Source organism: Myxocyprinus asiaticus, chromosome 5 (assembly GCF_019703515.2).
Source record: "Myxocyprinus asiaticus isolate MX2 ecotype Aquarium Trade chromosome 5, UBuf_Myxa_2, whole genome shotgun sequence".
NCBI classification, from domain to species: Eukaryota; Metazoa; Chordata; class Actinopteri; order Cypriniformes; family Catostomidae; genus Myxocyprinus; species Myxocyprinus asiaticus.
In genome coordinates, this window is record NC_059348.1 from 28,849,525 (window position 1) to 28,862,804 (window position 13,280).

The 13,280-nt window shown below is 36.8% G+C and overlaps 1 protein-coding gene across 2 annotated transcripts in view; it reads left to right on the forward strand.

The window, feature by feature from the left end:
• LOC127441517 (phospholipase D1-like) overlaps positions 1 to 13,280 on the forward strand; it is a 50,318-nt gene that overhangs the window by 23,939 nt on the left and 13,099 nt on the right. For both annotated transcript variants that reach the window (XM_051699040.1, XM_051699041.1), the window contains exons 5-16: positions 1,409 to 1,520; positions 2,562 to 2,627; positions 2,997 to 3,055; positions 3,779 to 3,871; positions 4,299 to 4,451; positions 6,456 to 6,605; positions 6,765 to 6,848; positions 8,737 to 8,818; positions 8,994 to 9,104; positions 9,951 to 10,142; positions 10,596 to 10,791; positions 13,031 to 13,159. In XM_051699040.1, coding sequence (XP_051555000.1) covers positions 1,409 to 1,520; positions 2,562 to 2,627; positions 2,997 to 3,055; positions 3,779 to 3,871; positions 4,299 to 4,451; positions 6,456 to 6,605; positions 6,765 to 6,848; positions 8,737 to 8,818; positions 8,994 to 9,104; positions 9,951 to 10,142; positions 10,596 to 10,791; positions 13,031 to 13,159 — 1,427 coding nt within the window. The remainder of the gene's footprint in view (positions 1 to 1,408; positions 1,521 to 2,561; positions 2,628 to 2,996; positions 3,056 to 3,778; positions 3,872 to 4,298; positions 4,452 to 6,455; positions 6,606 to 6,764; positions 6,849 to 8,736; positions 8,819 to 8,993; positions 9,105 to 9,950; positions 10,143 to 10,595; positions 10,792 to 13,030; positions 13,160 to 13,280) is intronic.

Consider the following 13,280-nt stretch of genomic DNA (forward strand, 5'->3'; position numbering starts at 1 on the left):
GAGAAACACATACAGACTTCACAAATAATTTGCTTAGGATAAAAGAAGGGTCTGAAATTAAGGGGGGCTCAGGGCAAAAATGCCCCCAAAATTCAAAATGTGGGGGCCAAAAATGCATTTGTAATTTTTTTTACATTTTTTTATTTGAAACATATGATCAAGTTCTTAATATTCTATTACAGTTCTACTTACATATTATGTCAAAAATATTAGTTAATGTTGATTTAATTCTTCGGGTAAGTGGTAATAAATGTATATTAATAAATTAATTAAATTAACTTATTTGACTTGTGGGATGAGGTAGATTATGTTTCATAGTAAATGATTAGAAAAAAATAAATGCCCTCATAAATGCCTTAAAAATCAAATTAAATTTCCTTCATGTAAAACTAAATTTTTAACACTGGATAAAAGTGTCTGCAAAATAGTTAAATGTATGTCAAGCACACGTATATATATAAAAAAAATATTCAAGATGGGCCCAAATGGTGTGTCTTTCACTGACTAGGTATATGAGGTTAAAACTGAAGTATGTCACTTTTTCGGTGTTAAAATACTTTCTCTTATCCCAGCTAATATGCAGAGACAAATATAAGTAAGCCATTCATAGGTTAATTTTCTCGAAATCTGTAAGCAATGTCTCTATGGCGCTATGAAAATCCTCTGTTTTAAGCGACCAGCCTATACAAGCACAATTACGTTGACTCAAACAATGGCATGAGTTGGGAGCGGGACTATCTCTTTGTTTGACCAATGGCAGACGGGGCATATTCAGAAAGCTGTTTTGAAAACAATGTTTATTTTTGCAATTCCATTTGGTGGAGCTAGTTTCGCAGAAATTACATACTTCAGCTTTAACTTCTTTTTTATAATCACCTTATTCATTTAATACTGTTACTTGCAAAAAATAACTATGAGTATCCTGTTTAGAACATCTTTAGTTGGCAAGATTAAAATGCAAACTTTTCTGTGCTTACTGTCTAACTTGATAATTGACATATGCAATCATGAATTCAGAGACCCTCCCCTTGAAATCACCAATTGTCACAGGAAACACATGTTAATGCAAGTTATAAATGGTGATGTATCTCGCCTGACCACTTGAGATTGAATAACCCAAGACAGGTGTTAATACCAGGGGTAAACAGGGCCTATCAGTTGATCCTCATTCTGAGCTGAAATATTTTTCACTTCCTCTATGCTTGTTTTTTTCTCTGTTGTTTTTCTCTAAGTACCTTCTTTCTCTGCCTTTTTTCTCTGTTGTCCTTTCTCTCACTCCCTCTTTTCCCTTTTTTGACTCACCCTCTTTTCTCAGATTACATGGCTATTCATTTTCATTGATACATGTTTCCCTTTGTTAGTGTTCCTTCTTCTCTCTCAGACCTTGATATCTCTGTCTTTCTTTCAGCCATACAGTGAGAAGGAAGAGCATCAAGCGGAGCGAGGTGAGGCAGATGCTCGTTCTGCCTCGAGGAGGCAGAGAGGAGCTGGCGCGAGAGGAGCAAGTGTCCAGTAGGAAGGTGAGTGTCTCTGGTGTGCCAACTGCACCACCAACCCTTGATCACATTATTAAAAAGTGAGCATTCACAATGTTGAGCATGACGCAATCTTTATCATCATAAGGCATGTGAGTGTGTGGTCAGGTATCTCCCACATTACGGCACTGACATGATTTTCTGGTTTAGAACATGTGCTAACAACACTCACTAGAGTCTCTGCTTTTCGCATCATCGAGTACGAGTCACATAAGGACATGTACTGTTCACAGAATATGCTACAATACCTATGTAAGTCTAGATGATGAGCTCAATAGTGTCTGCACACTTTGTTTGTGGCCTGGGTTTTAGAACTATTTTCCCATTCATTTTCTCTATAAGTAATGCTGGTAATTCTTAAATAAAGAGATCTTCTAAGCCTTGAATCAAACTAAGCTGTTCTGAGATTAATCAAAACATTACAAAACATTCATATTTATTTATTTATTTTTATTTATTTATTTTTTTTGCTTCAAATATAAAGACCAAGGCAAAAAATGGTGACCTTAATGTATTTTATTAGGGAATTAATGACCAATAATACACTGCAAAAGATATGAATTAATCAAATCAGTCTTTTTTTTATGTTATTTTTTATTTTAAAAAAAATTAAAAACACTGCTATATTTTATACTACGCTGCACTACAATGTCCTATATGAACTAAGGTTTGGTTGTTGCTACATGGCTAGTTAACATTAACTAGCCTGCAAAAACTCACTACTACCCTTCTTGCCATGCTATTTCTATGTTTACAGCGACTTCTCTGATTGGTGGATCTTGCTTCAGGATTCTGGGTAGTGTAGTGGTTTACAGAAAATGTGGCAATTAAACAGTTTTTAAAAAATGAATTAAGTTGAAATCACACTGGCCTGCAGCTTTTATCTTGGAAGGGTTATGCTGCTAAAAATAATTTTCGGTATGGAGATTTTGAATGGAATTACTTCTTGAACCCAATAGTTTGAGCTCTATTGTGGTCCATCAACAAAGAACCAAATTATTAAAATGTATTTAACTTGTTTTGCAGAAACAACTGGAAGACTACCTAAACAAGCTGCTGAGGATGTCAATGTACCGAAAATACTATGCAACCGTAAGCTCACGCTTTATCTTTGTACCTTGTGGAATGAATATTGGGAGTTCTGGCCTGATGGAGCTCACATCGAGTTATCTTTAATGAAGCAGCAGTGCGAGGATCAATATTACAGATGGAGACTGTGTGTCCTGACCGTGCTAATGTGCAGGTCTCTCAGCTCAGTGCTGGCAATTTCAGCAGCTTTAATCAAGGACATCTCTAATTCTCTGCCTTCTCTCTCTTTCTTTCTCAAATTCCTTGTTTCTTTCTCTTTCTCTTTCATACTCTCTCAGGGTCAGTATAGCTGAGGATATAGTGTCAACTTCTTTTAAATGAAGCTGCATCTCGGTCTCGCTGGTATTAAGCAGAATTGTTTCTTTTTTCTAGATGGAGTTTATTGATGTGAGCCAGTTGTCCTTCATTCAAGACCTGGGCCCAAAGGGCTTGTAAGAACACTCACTTTTTGTTTTGCAGTACTGTTTTATTATTGCCTTACAGTGAATGATAATTTAAAACTAATGGCTAAATAATTTTGGCTATGCCTAGATTCTTGTTTAGAGGGTGAATCTCATGAAAACATGTCAGATTCATATTTCTCCTCAAAATATATATATATATATATATATATATATAAATAATAATTATTTAATATGAATTAACTATTCTTTTAATTTTGCATTTATAAATTAAGCCTATTTTAGATATTTTTTGCATTGTGACATAATTTTTTTTGACAATCAAGTATCCATACCAATAACCCCCACCCCCCAATTTGTATTTATTTATTGTCATTTTCATTATTCTCAGTGATTCTCATTATATCATTACTGTGAGAGTCTTATTCTACCATTTGTTTTTTGTAATCCAACTGTTTTTTCCCTTCTACAAGCAGCACAAAGTATAGGAAGTTTGACAAATACTACCATGATTTGTTAATACTTTACAATTTAAAAAATTTAAATAATTATTTTTTTCACAATACAGTAATGCTAATGAGGGTGGTGTGCTTAATTGTCATAAAAAAAAAAACATTCAAATAAAAACATCATAATACAAATAATGTTCCTAAAAGTAGACTTAATTTTCTTTACACAAAATTGTATTCATTACATAATTTCTTATTCTTATGGTTATGTAAAGAAGACTAATGCCATGCTTGTTTCTTTCAGAGAAGGCATTGTTTATAAAAGGTCAGGAGGTCACCGTATCCCCGGCCTGAACTGCTGTGGCCACAATGAAATCTGCTACCGTTGGTCCAAGAGGTCAATCCCAGCATTTCTTATAACACTCAAATTGTTTATGCAACACAAACTAATTTGCTGAATCTCCCCCAGGTCAGCTGCAATAGTAGATAAGTACATTCATGCAATGAGGCTGTTCATTTTACTTTGAGCTTTAAAATTTTGTGCAACATTCTTTAAAGCAGTGTAATCTGTGACAAAACAAAATGGGAGAGAGCGAATGCCTGTGCACACACATTACATTAGTCTCTTTGAGTCTCACATGCTGTTTATCTCTTGTTCAACTGATACTATGCTATTTTCATGCTCTGATTAAACTGACACTGTTGCACTGCTGCCACTTCTCTCAGTAGAATAGCACTTTAAGTAAGCTTACTTTTAGGCTAGGTTTGACCTGATGGTTATCATATCATAACTAATACTAAAGTAATTTGTGCTCTGTGTTTAGGTGGCTGGTTGTGAAGGACTCTTTCCTACTGTACATGAAGCCAGACACAGGTGTGATTTCGTTTGTCCTGCTGGTAGACAATGAGTTTAGCATCAAAATGGACTCCAAACAAACAGAGACCAAACATGGAGTAAGCATAGAAAATCTGTCCAGGTATGTTCTCTTAGATTCTTATTCTCCTACTTCTCCTTCATAATCATCAACTTCTCCTCCTCCTTTTTCTCCTTCTCTTCCTCCTCCACAGTTTCTGCAATAAAATTACCTAAACTTACCTAAAACATAAAAATATAGTCCATTTCATGGATGAAAACAATAACAAAAGATTAAGAATGCTACTGGCTTGGGAGCACTTCCGGTACAAATACCAGATCCTATAAATAAGGCTCTGAGTTAATGTATTTTGTCAAAGAACATCAAACGTTTACCTAAAGTGACTTATCCAGACATGTTGTTGATACTGAACGTCTATGTTAGAAAAGCAATGAAATTCTATCATAGTTTAGATTACTTCCTCTGCGGAGAGATATTATATATTAATATTGGATCGCTCCTGTTAAAATCAATGAAGCCGTTCAACGAAGCTGTCTGAGTGACCTGCTGCGGACAAGGTAAGGATTTATTTTTTAATGTTAAGATACCTAATTACATTTAGTCATTTAGCAAATGTTTTTATTCAAAGTGACTTACAAATGAGGAACATAAGCAATTTTTCATACAAAAGTCAACAATATCTTCAGTGTTCTCAAAGTGGCTGGAGTAGTACAGATGCTAGTGCAGAAGAAAGAGACAGACAAGGATTTTTATTTAAAAATTTGTTTCCCTTTTTTAATTTTTAAATAGTACGTGCATTTAGTGTGGATTGGTTAAGTGCTCATGGAACAGATGTGTTTTCAATTGGTTCTTGAATGCTGAGATGGTGTCAGCAGATCGTGTAGAGGTTTGAAGAACATTCCACCGCAGAGGAACAGAGAAAGTGAATGATTGTGAAATCGACTTTGTGACCCTTTGCGATGGGACCGCCAGATGCCGCTCGTTAATTGACTACAGAGAGCAAGTTGGGACATAGACCTGGAGGAGTGAATTGAAGTAAGAGTGTGCTGTTCCATTGACTGTCGTGAAAGCGTCTGCTAAATAGGGGGCCTGTGTAGCTCAGCGAGTATTGACGCTGACTACCACCCCTGGAGTCGTGAGTTTGAATCCAGGGTGTGCTGAGTGACTCCAGCCAGGTCTCCTAAGCAACCAAATTGGCCCGGTTGCTAGAGAGGGTAGAGCCACATGGGGTAACCTCCTCGTGGTCGTGATTAGTGGTTCTCGCTCTCAATGTGACGTGTGGTAAGTTGTGTGTGGATCGCGGAGAGAAGCATGTGTCACAGAGTCTCTGTGGTGTCATGCACAACAAGCCATGTGATAAGATGCACGGATTGACTGTCTCAGAAGTGGAGGCAACTGAGACTTGTGATTGAGATGAGTAACCGCACCACCACAATGACCCACTAAGTGATGGGAATTGGGCATTCCAAATTGGGAGAAAAGTGGATAAAAAAAAAGAACAGAAAAAAAGTGTCTGCTAAATGACTAAATGTAATAGAAAATTACTTGCGCAGCTTCATTCATTAATTAAATCAATCTATAGTCACTTTTAGAGCTCTACCTATCAAACTTACAATTAGTTGGCATAAATTTTGTTCACCTACAAGAGATAACATGTGCTACAGGTGTTAGTGCTGCACGTATCAAGCTGTCTCGTTTCACTGTTGCTGTCCATGCGTCCATTTGTGTTTTCTTTTTCGGAGATCTAAATACTTTAATTTCCATTAGTTCCAGGCAACCAGGTAGCATCCAGCAACCGGACAACATGGCCCACATTTTAAAAATGAAATTTTATGACAAATCGTGTAATCGTTAGTAAAGTTAATCGTGTTAAAGTCACTGTGAGTGATGTGCCTCCCACTGATGTTTTGAATGAGTATGACAACTAGTAGGAAATGTTTACGGAACAAAGACATCACTTCTTTAAACTGATGAATAGTCCTTGAAATGGTCTATAATACAAATATAAACAGTATTCTTTTCATATCCAGTTTCAAATCAGATATCTCTGTTATGTGAGTGTATCATCTTATAAATGCTTGGTGTTTGTGTGTGTCTTTTGTGAAGGAAACTGGTGCTAAAATTCACTAGTTACAGACATGCACGATGGTGGGGTCAGGCCATTGAAAGCTTTGTCAAGAAACATGGCAAGGACTTTTTAAGGAACCACCGCTTTGGATCTTTTGCCAGGGAGGAGGAGAACATACCCTCTAAATGGTAATTTTGATTTCAGCCAACACATCTAATTGTTCCTGTTTTAGGCAAATACAGAGATTTTCTTTTTGGTGTCCTGTCAGATTTCTGTTTCATCTACTACCTTGTGACGTCTTGGAAAAAATATTTTCATTCCTGAAATTTGAATTTATGACTGTCCAGGTATGTGAATGGCAAAACCTACATGGAGGATCTTGCAAATGCACTGGAGGAGGCCAGAGAAGAGATCTTCATCACAGACTGGTGGTATGTATGTTCACACTGTTAACCCTTCAACAAGTACATGCAGTGTCTCATTTCTGCTGAGAAATATACCTTATTAAAGCTGAAGTGAGTATTTTCTGTGATGGTAGCATCACCAAATGTAATTACTGTTCCCGTCAGTCCCGTGCCAAACTCACACCATTGAACCCATCTTGCTGAACCAATGGCTGGTTGGGATGCTCAAACAGAGAGGGCAATGTTTGGTAGCACTACAGAGTTACAGTATTGACACTTATTGGGGTAATTGACCTCTAAGTAAATGCCTTACAGTTGTTTATGCATATTAAGCTGGGATTGGAGACAGTATCATAATATTGAAAAAATATTACACGCTTCACCTTTAACTGGACTGTGAAATATGTAGATTTATTCAACAAATTTTCAACAAAATGCACTGGTAGTGCAAGACGGATGATCATTGCAACCCCACATGCAGAGCCTGTGGATGTGGATGTGGAGCCAGGCTCAGTGTGGGAGGTTTATGTTAGACAGTTTGACTAGTCTAGCAGTACCTCTCACTTCACTGGTTTCGAGTTTCCAGCCCTACTTATTTCAGAAATATCTTGCCTGGAATAGACTTAATGGTCTGATCCTGTCTGTGTGTCATGGGGTGGATGGTTATGGTGGAGAAACTGGAATATCTAAATATGTGTTTTTCATGTAGTTTTAATGCATTCCACTGATTTTACACTGCAAGCGTTTTCATCTTCATGCTTGTAGAGTAAGAAAGATCAAACATTTATTTGATGTACTTAAAGTCAACATGAAACTACATTCTAAACCCAATATTACTTGGGTAATGTTATGTATTTCCAAATGAAACAGGATATTCAACAACAGGATATTAAAAAAATGTAGGCCGTGAAAAGTGGATATAAGTTGGCAATTGTGGAGGACTTCTCCCCCACAGCACCTGTTGAAAATTCTCTTATCATTTACTCACCCTCATGCCATCCCAGATGTGTATTACTTTCTTTCTTCTGCTGAACACATAGATTTTTAGAAAGAATATCTCAGCTCTGTAGGTCCTTACAATGCAGGTTAACAGGGTCCAAAACTTTGAAGTTTGAAAAGCATATAAAGGCAGCATAAAAGTAATCCATACAACTCCAGTGTTTTAATCCATGTCTTCAGAAGAAATATGATAGTTGTGAGTGAGAAACAGATAAATACTTAAGTCCTTTTTTATACCATAAATCTCCACTATTTTAAACAGCCCTCCTAAGCACTCTTCTCTCCTAAGAGGTCTTCTTCTTGTGTTTTTGGTGATTCGCATTCTTCGTGCATATCACCACCTACTGGGCAGGGAAGAGAACTTATAGTAAAAAAGGACTTAAATATTGACTTTCACCCACACCAATTATATCACTTCTGTAGATATGGATTAAACCACTGGAGTTGTATGGATTACTTTTATGCTGCCTTTATGTGATTTCTGAACTTCAAAGTTTTGGACCCTGTTGACTTGCATTGTGAGGACCTACAGAGCTGAGATATTCTTCTAAAAATCTTCATTTGTTTTAGGCAGAAGAAAGAAAGTCACACACATCTGGGATGGCATGAGGGTGAGTAAATGATAATTTTCATTTTTGGGTGAACTATTCATTGAAGCATCCTTCAAAGTACAAAGTATTTTCAGATGCGGCGCACCACATCGCAAGTCATTATATATTGATGAAAAATTACAAAGACAAACATTTTCGCCTCTGGAATAACATTCCCTGATTAATCATGCACAATGAAACCAGGAAAATGTATTAAGAAAGTAAATGTGGTCCGTTTTGATTTTGTGTTGACTTTAAAGGTGTGTTTGTGGTACTGTATACCACAAACATTGTGGTAGATCATTGTAACTTTTTCTGGTGTGCAGGCTCAGTCCTGAGATCTTTCTTAAGAGGCCTGTGGTAGAGGGTAATCGCTGGAGGCTAGACTGCATTCTGAAACGCAAGGCTGTAAGTCCCCTGAACATTACTCAAATAGTGTCAAATAGTGTCATGCATATAATTTCGCATGAATGTAATTATTAAGTGGTGAAATTAATTTAAACTCTCATAACTGAATGAATGTCTTTATGAACTGAGTTTAAACTTTGAGGCTGGATTAAAATAATTTCTCTTTGTCTTTTAGCAACAAGGAGTGAGGATCTTTGTCATGCTGTATAAGGAAGTGGAGCTGGCACTCGGCATCAATAGTGAATACAGCAAAAGAACACTAATGCACCTTCACCCAAACATCAAGGTAACGTGTGCACCTCTGTGGGACTTTTAAACGGTTTGTATAATGAGGTATCAAATGGTCCTTGATCTTTTAAGATAAAAGAGTTCATTTTGCTGTGAAAACATAATGTAAGTTTCAGAACTGAGAAGTTACATTATAAACTCCAAAAAAACTATTAATTGAAACCAAGCTGCAAAAATGTCTTATATTGAAATCCTCTGGTTTAAGACATCAGAAGCCTGTAACATTATCCACTGACATTTATACGTCAACGCCAAATTTATTCGGTGTTTAGATATTTGGCCTGGCGAGTCATAGTGAGGTAATTTGCCTAACCTAGTACTGTTCCTAGTTCCAAATGTGTTGCTCTTGTCACTCCAAATATCCTTCCAAAGACTCCCAATGTTAGGAAAACTGTGAATGAAGTTCATTTTTAACAGTTCCCAGTCATTTAGTCGGTTGTTAGTTTATGCAGCACATTTCAGTGTGGTTTTATTCTTATGTGATCCTCTCAAAATGTACTGTAGGCTTTACAACGAGGCTGTTATTAAAGAATGGGGCAGTAAAAAATATAGTTTACATGACAACAAACCCACATTCTGGGCAAAAAAGAAGCAAACTGCTGTTGCTAATTTCATATGTGAAGGGGTTGTTTCTATAAGTCACACCAGCAAAGACTGACAGTTTTATTCTTAGAGTCAAAAAGAGGGTGGAAAATGGTTAGGCTTTGAAATTTAAAATGTTTAAATTATGACTTTTTGGTGCAAAAAACTGACTGACATTAAATGTTTACCTTTAAACCTTGAAAACCTACTTGTGTATATATCTTTATGACACAATATTGTAACTGTTCTTCCCTGTCAACAGGTGATGAGACACCCTGATCACGTCTCCTCCTCTGTCTACTTATGGGCACACCATGAGAAGATAGTAGTGATCGACCAATCAGTTGCTTTCGTCGGGGGAATTGATCTAGCATATGGTCGTTGGGATGACCGGGAGCACCGGCTCACAGATGTAGGAAGTGTAACACGCTCTGTTGCCCAAGCCATAGAGCAGGTAAAAGACATCATCTCCATACACACATACACAACCAGTCAAAATGTTTACCACATCAGCTTATTCTGCATTAGTACTTCAACAAATCTATGAAATAACACAGATAGACGTATGGGAATCTTAACTTTTAGCATCTTCAAAGTAGCCACCCTTTGCCTAGATTACAGCTCTGTATACTCTCTTAAGCATAAGTCTTTAGATTAAAAGGTTTTTAAGATCATAAGAAACAAGTTCCGTTGAGTGTGTCCAAATTCTCATAGGCACCTAAAAAGTTATAGCCATGTCTTCAACCAATTATTACTTTATTTTGCTTCATTATTGGATCCACTCTCATAGATGACACACCTATAGTATGTCATTATGTCTTTGGCTTTGAATTTTGAAATTAATGACTGTTTCTAGATGTTTCTGCCAGTTAAAATTAAATGGAATTATGTTTGTTTTGGGACTCAGGGACTGAATCCATCCAAGCCCAAGAAAAAAAGTTCCTCAAGTGGAAATGGCAGCCGCTCAATGGTTGATGACGCAGTGGACCTGCCCAAACTCAAGGGCATCGGTCACACTCGCAAGGCACGTTTCAGCTTTTACCATCACCTCCAACGTGGCCTTCACCATGCCGACAGCATCAGCAGCATTGACAGCTCTAAGAGTAAGAAATTCTGCTGTAACTAGCCTTAAAGGGATATTTCATGATAATGAAAATTCTCTCATCATTTACTCACCCTCATGCCATCCCAGATGTGTATGACTGTCTTTCTTCTGCAGAACACAATTTAAGATTTTTTGAAGAATATCTCAGCTCTGTTGGTCCACACAATGCAAGTAAATGGTGGCCAGATCTCAGAAGGTCCAAAAAGCACATAAAAAGAGCATAAAAGTAATCCAGATGACTCCAGTGATTAAATCCATATCTTCTGAAGCTATATGATATGTGGGGGTGAAACAGATCAATATTTAAGTCATTTTGTACTGTAAATGTACACTTTCACTTCCACATTCTATATTGAAGTGACTTTTACATTCACATTCAGCCACCTGCTGGTTGGGGCTGGTCATAGGTGAAGATTTATAGTAAAAAAAAAAAAAAAAAGGACTTAAATTTTGATCTGTTTCTCACCCACATCTATTGTATCACTTTTGAAGACATGGAGTTAAACACATGAGTCATATGGATTACTTTTATGCTGCCTTTATGTCCTTTATGGACCTTCTGAGTTCTGGTCACCATTGACTTGTATTGTGAGGACCAACAGAGCTGAAATTCTAAAAATCTTTGTTTGTGTTCTGCAGAAGAAAGAAAGTCATACACATCTGGGATGGCATGAGTGTGAGTAAATGATGAGAGAATTGTAATTTTCAGGTGAACTATCCTTTTAAAGAAAGAAACAAACCTGTGTAAACTGAATCCACAATACACTCTGTGTGCACGGTATATTTGTGTTACGTTCTCAGTGTCTGCTGATGACGAATTCCTCTGTGACCTTAACTTCAAACAGTTGCTTGGATAACAGCCACTTCAAACAGTTGTCTTTCTTAGGCAGCTCTGTGCCATTCTTTAATGGATTATATTCAGATCACTTAAATGTTATGGATGTTTTCACACATCTGGGAAATTTGTTGGATTCTGACTGTGTCATCACCTTTATTAGAGTTGCATGTGTTTGCAGTGTTTTCAGTGTTCAGTTTCTTCCGTGTTCGATGTGCAGTTATGCTTATCCTCTCTGGCTGATATTGGTATAGTTCTGGACATCTGGCTTGAGTGAGCACGCTTTTGTTTTCTTGGTTTAGCTCTCCCTGTTTGTTCACTCAGCCAGAGATCAAACATACTCTGTGTATAGGTTTTCTGCAGACGGTCCGAGAAAGGATTTGGTGTATTTGAGACTGACTTAAAGAATAGCAGAGATATGCATTAATGAAATTACTTTGACCTTAAATTTCTACATCAGAGATTTGAACACACAATTAACAGACTGTGGTAGGGGAAATTTCATTTGTCACAGATTGTTTTAACACTAAACACATGCATTTGCTATTAAAGTGGTCGTATCATGAGGAGTCAGATTTTCCTTGATCTTTTGAGATACAAGAGTTAATTGTACTATAATTGATCAAAATCGAGCTGCAAAAATGGCTCGTTATGGAATCCTATAGATTTATGATGTAAAAAAAAAACTCAAAACATTCACATATCATTGACCACATTTACTTGTTAAGAACACATCATTTGGTTTATAAGGTAATAAGGAGAAAGTAGGATAGATACCCTAGATAGATAAATAGATTTGACCTGACATCAAACCCAGCAGCTCATAAAATGCCTGTTTAATTCTATTGGTTCAAAAAGGTTGGAAAATGGTCATGAAAAACTAAATAATGGCTGTTTTGTTGTTGTTGTTGTTGTTATTTTTGTGGACCTCACAAAAATTACAATGTATGAGTAACAATGTGTGATGTGACCCCTGTAATTATTCAGTTTTAGGATTTGATATACTATTTTGAAGTACAATAAAATATACATACACTGGCTCTCATACCATGCCTTTGTTATTACATGTTTGTCATGGAACTTGACAATCTAAATGTGTCAGTGGTCTGATGTTTGCTTGGCTTGATGTAAGTTATTTTGTCATTTGACACTGGCATCTACTGCTAAACTGTTTCAGTTGTGACATGTACATGTTTCAGCATGTTTATGTGTATCGTGTATTCATAGCCTATATTCTCTACATGTTGTGTGTACCGTATGTGTATGCCTGAATTTCCATAGTTGCATACATCTTGATAAAAGTAATTTGACTTCATGAACTGGCAGATTTAAAAGCATTTTTTGTTGATTTCCAAGGATCAGTTAGTGTTGTACAATGGTATTGTGTGTCTTGTGTCTACAGTGAGTGGCTCAGTGCACAGTCTGCAGACAGGAGAAGGAGAGCTGATGGGGAACACACGCTTCTGGCATGGCAAAGACTATTGCAACTTCGTCTACAAAGACTGGGTTCAGCTGGACAAGCCTTTTGATGGTGAGCCACATGTTTATTTCCTGGCAGTTTTTTATTTTCTTCATTACATTAATCATTAACTCTGGTAATCCAAGGTTCCCGTTATAAACACAGGGTATTTTATGTGATTCATGTTTGCAGT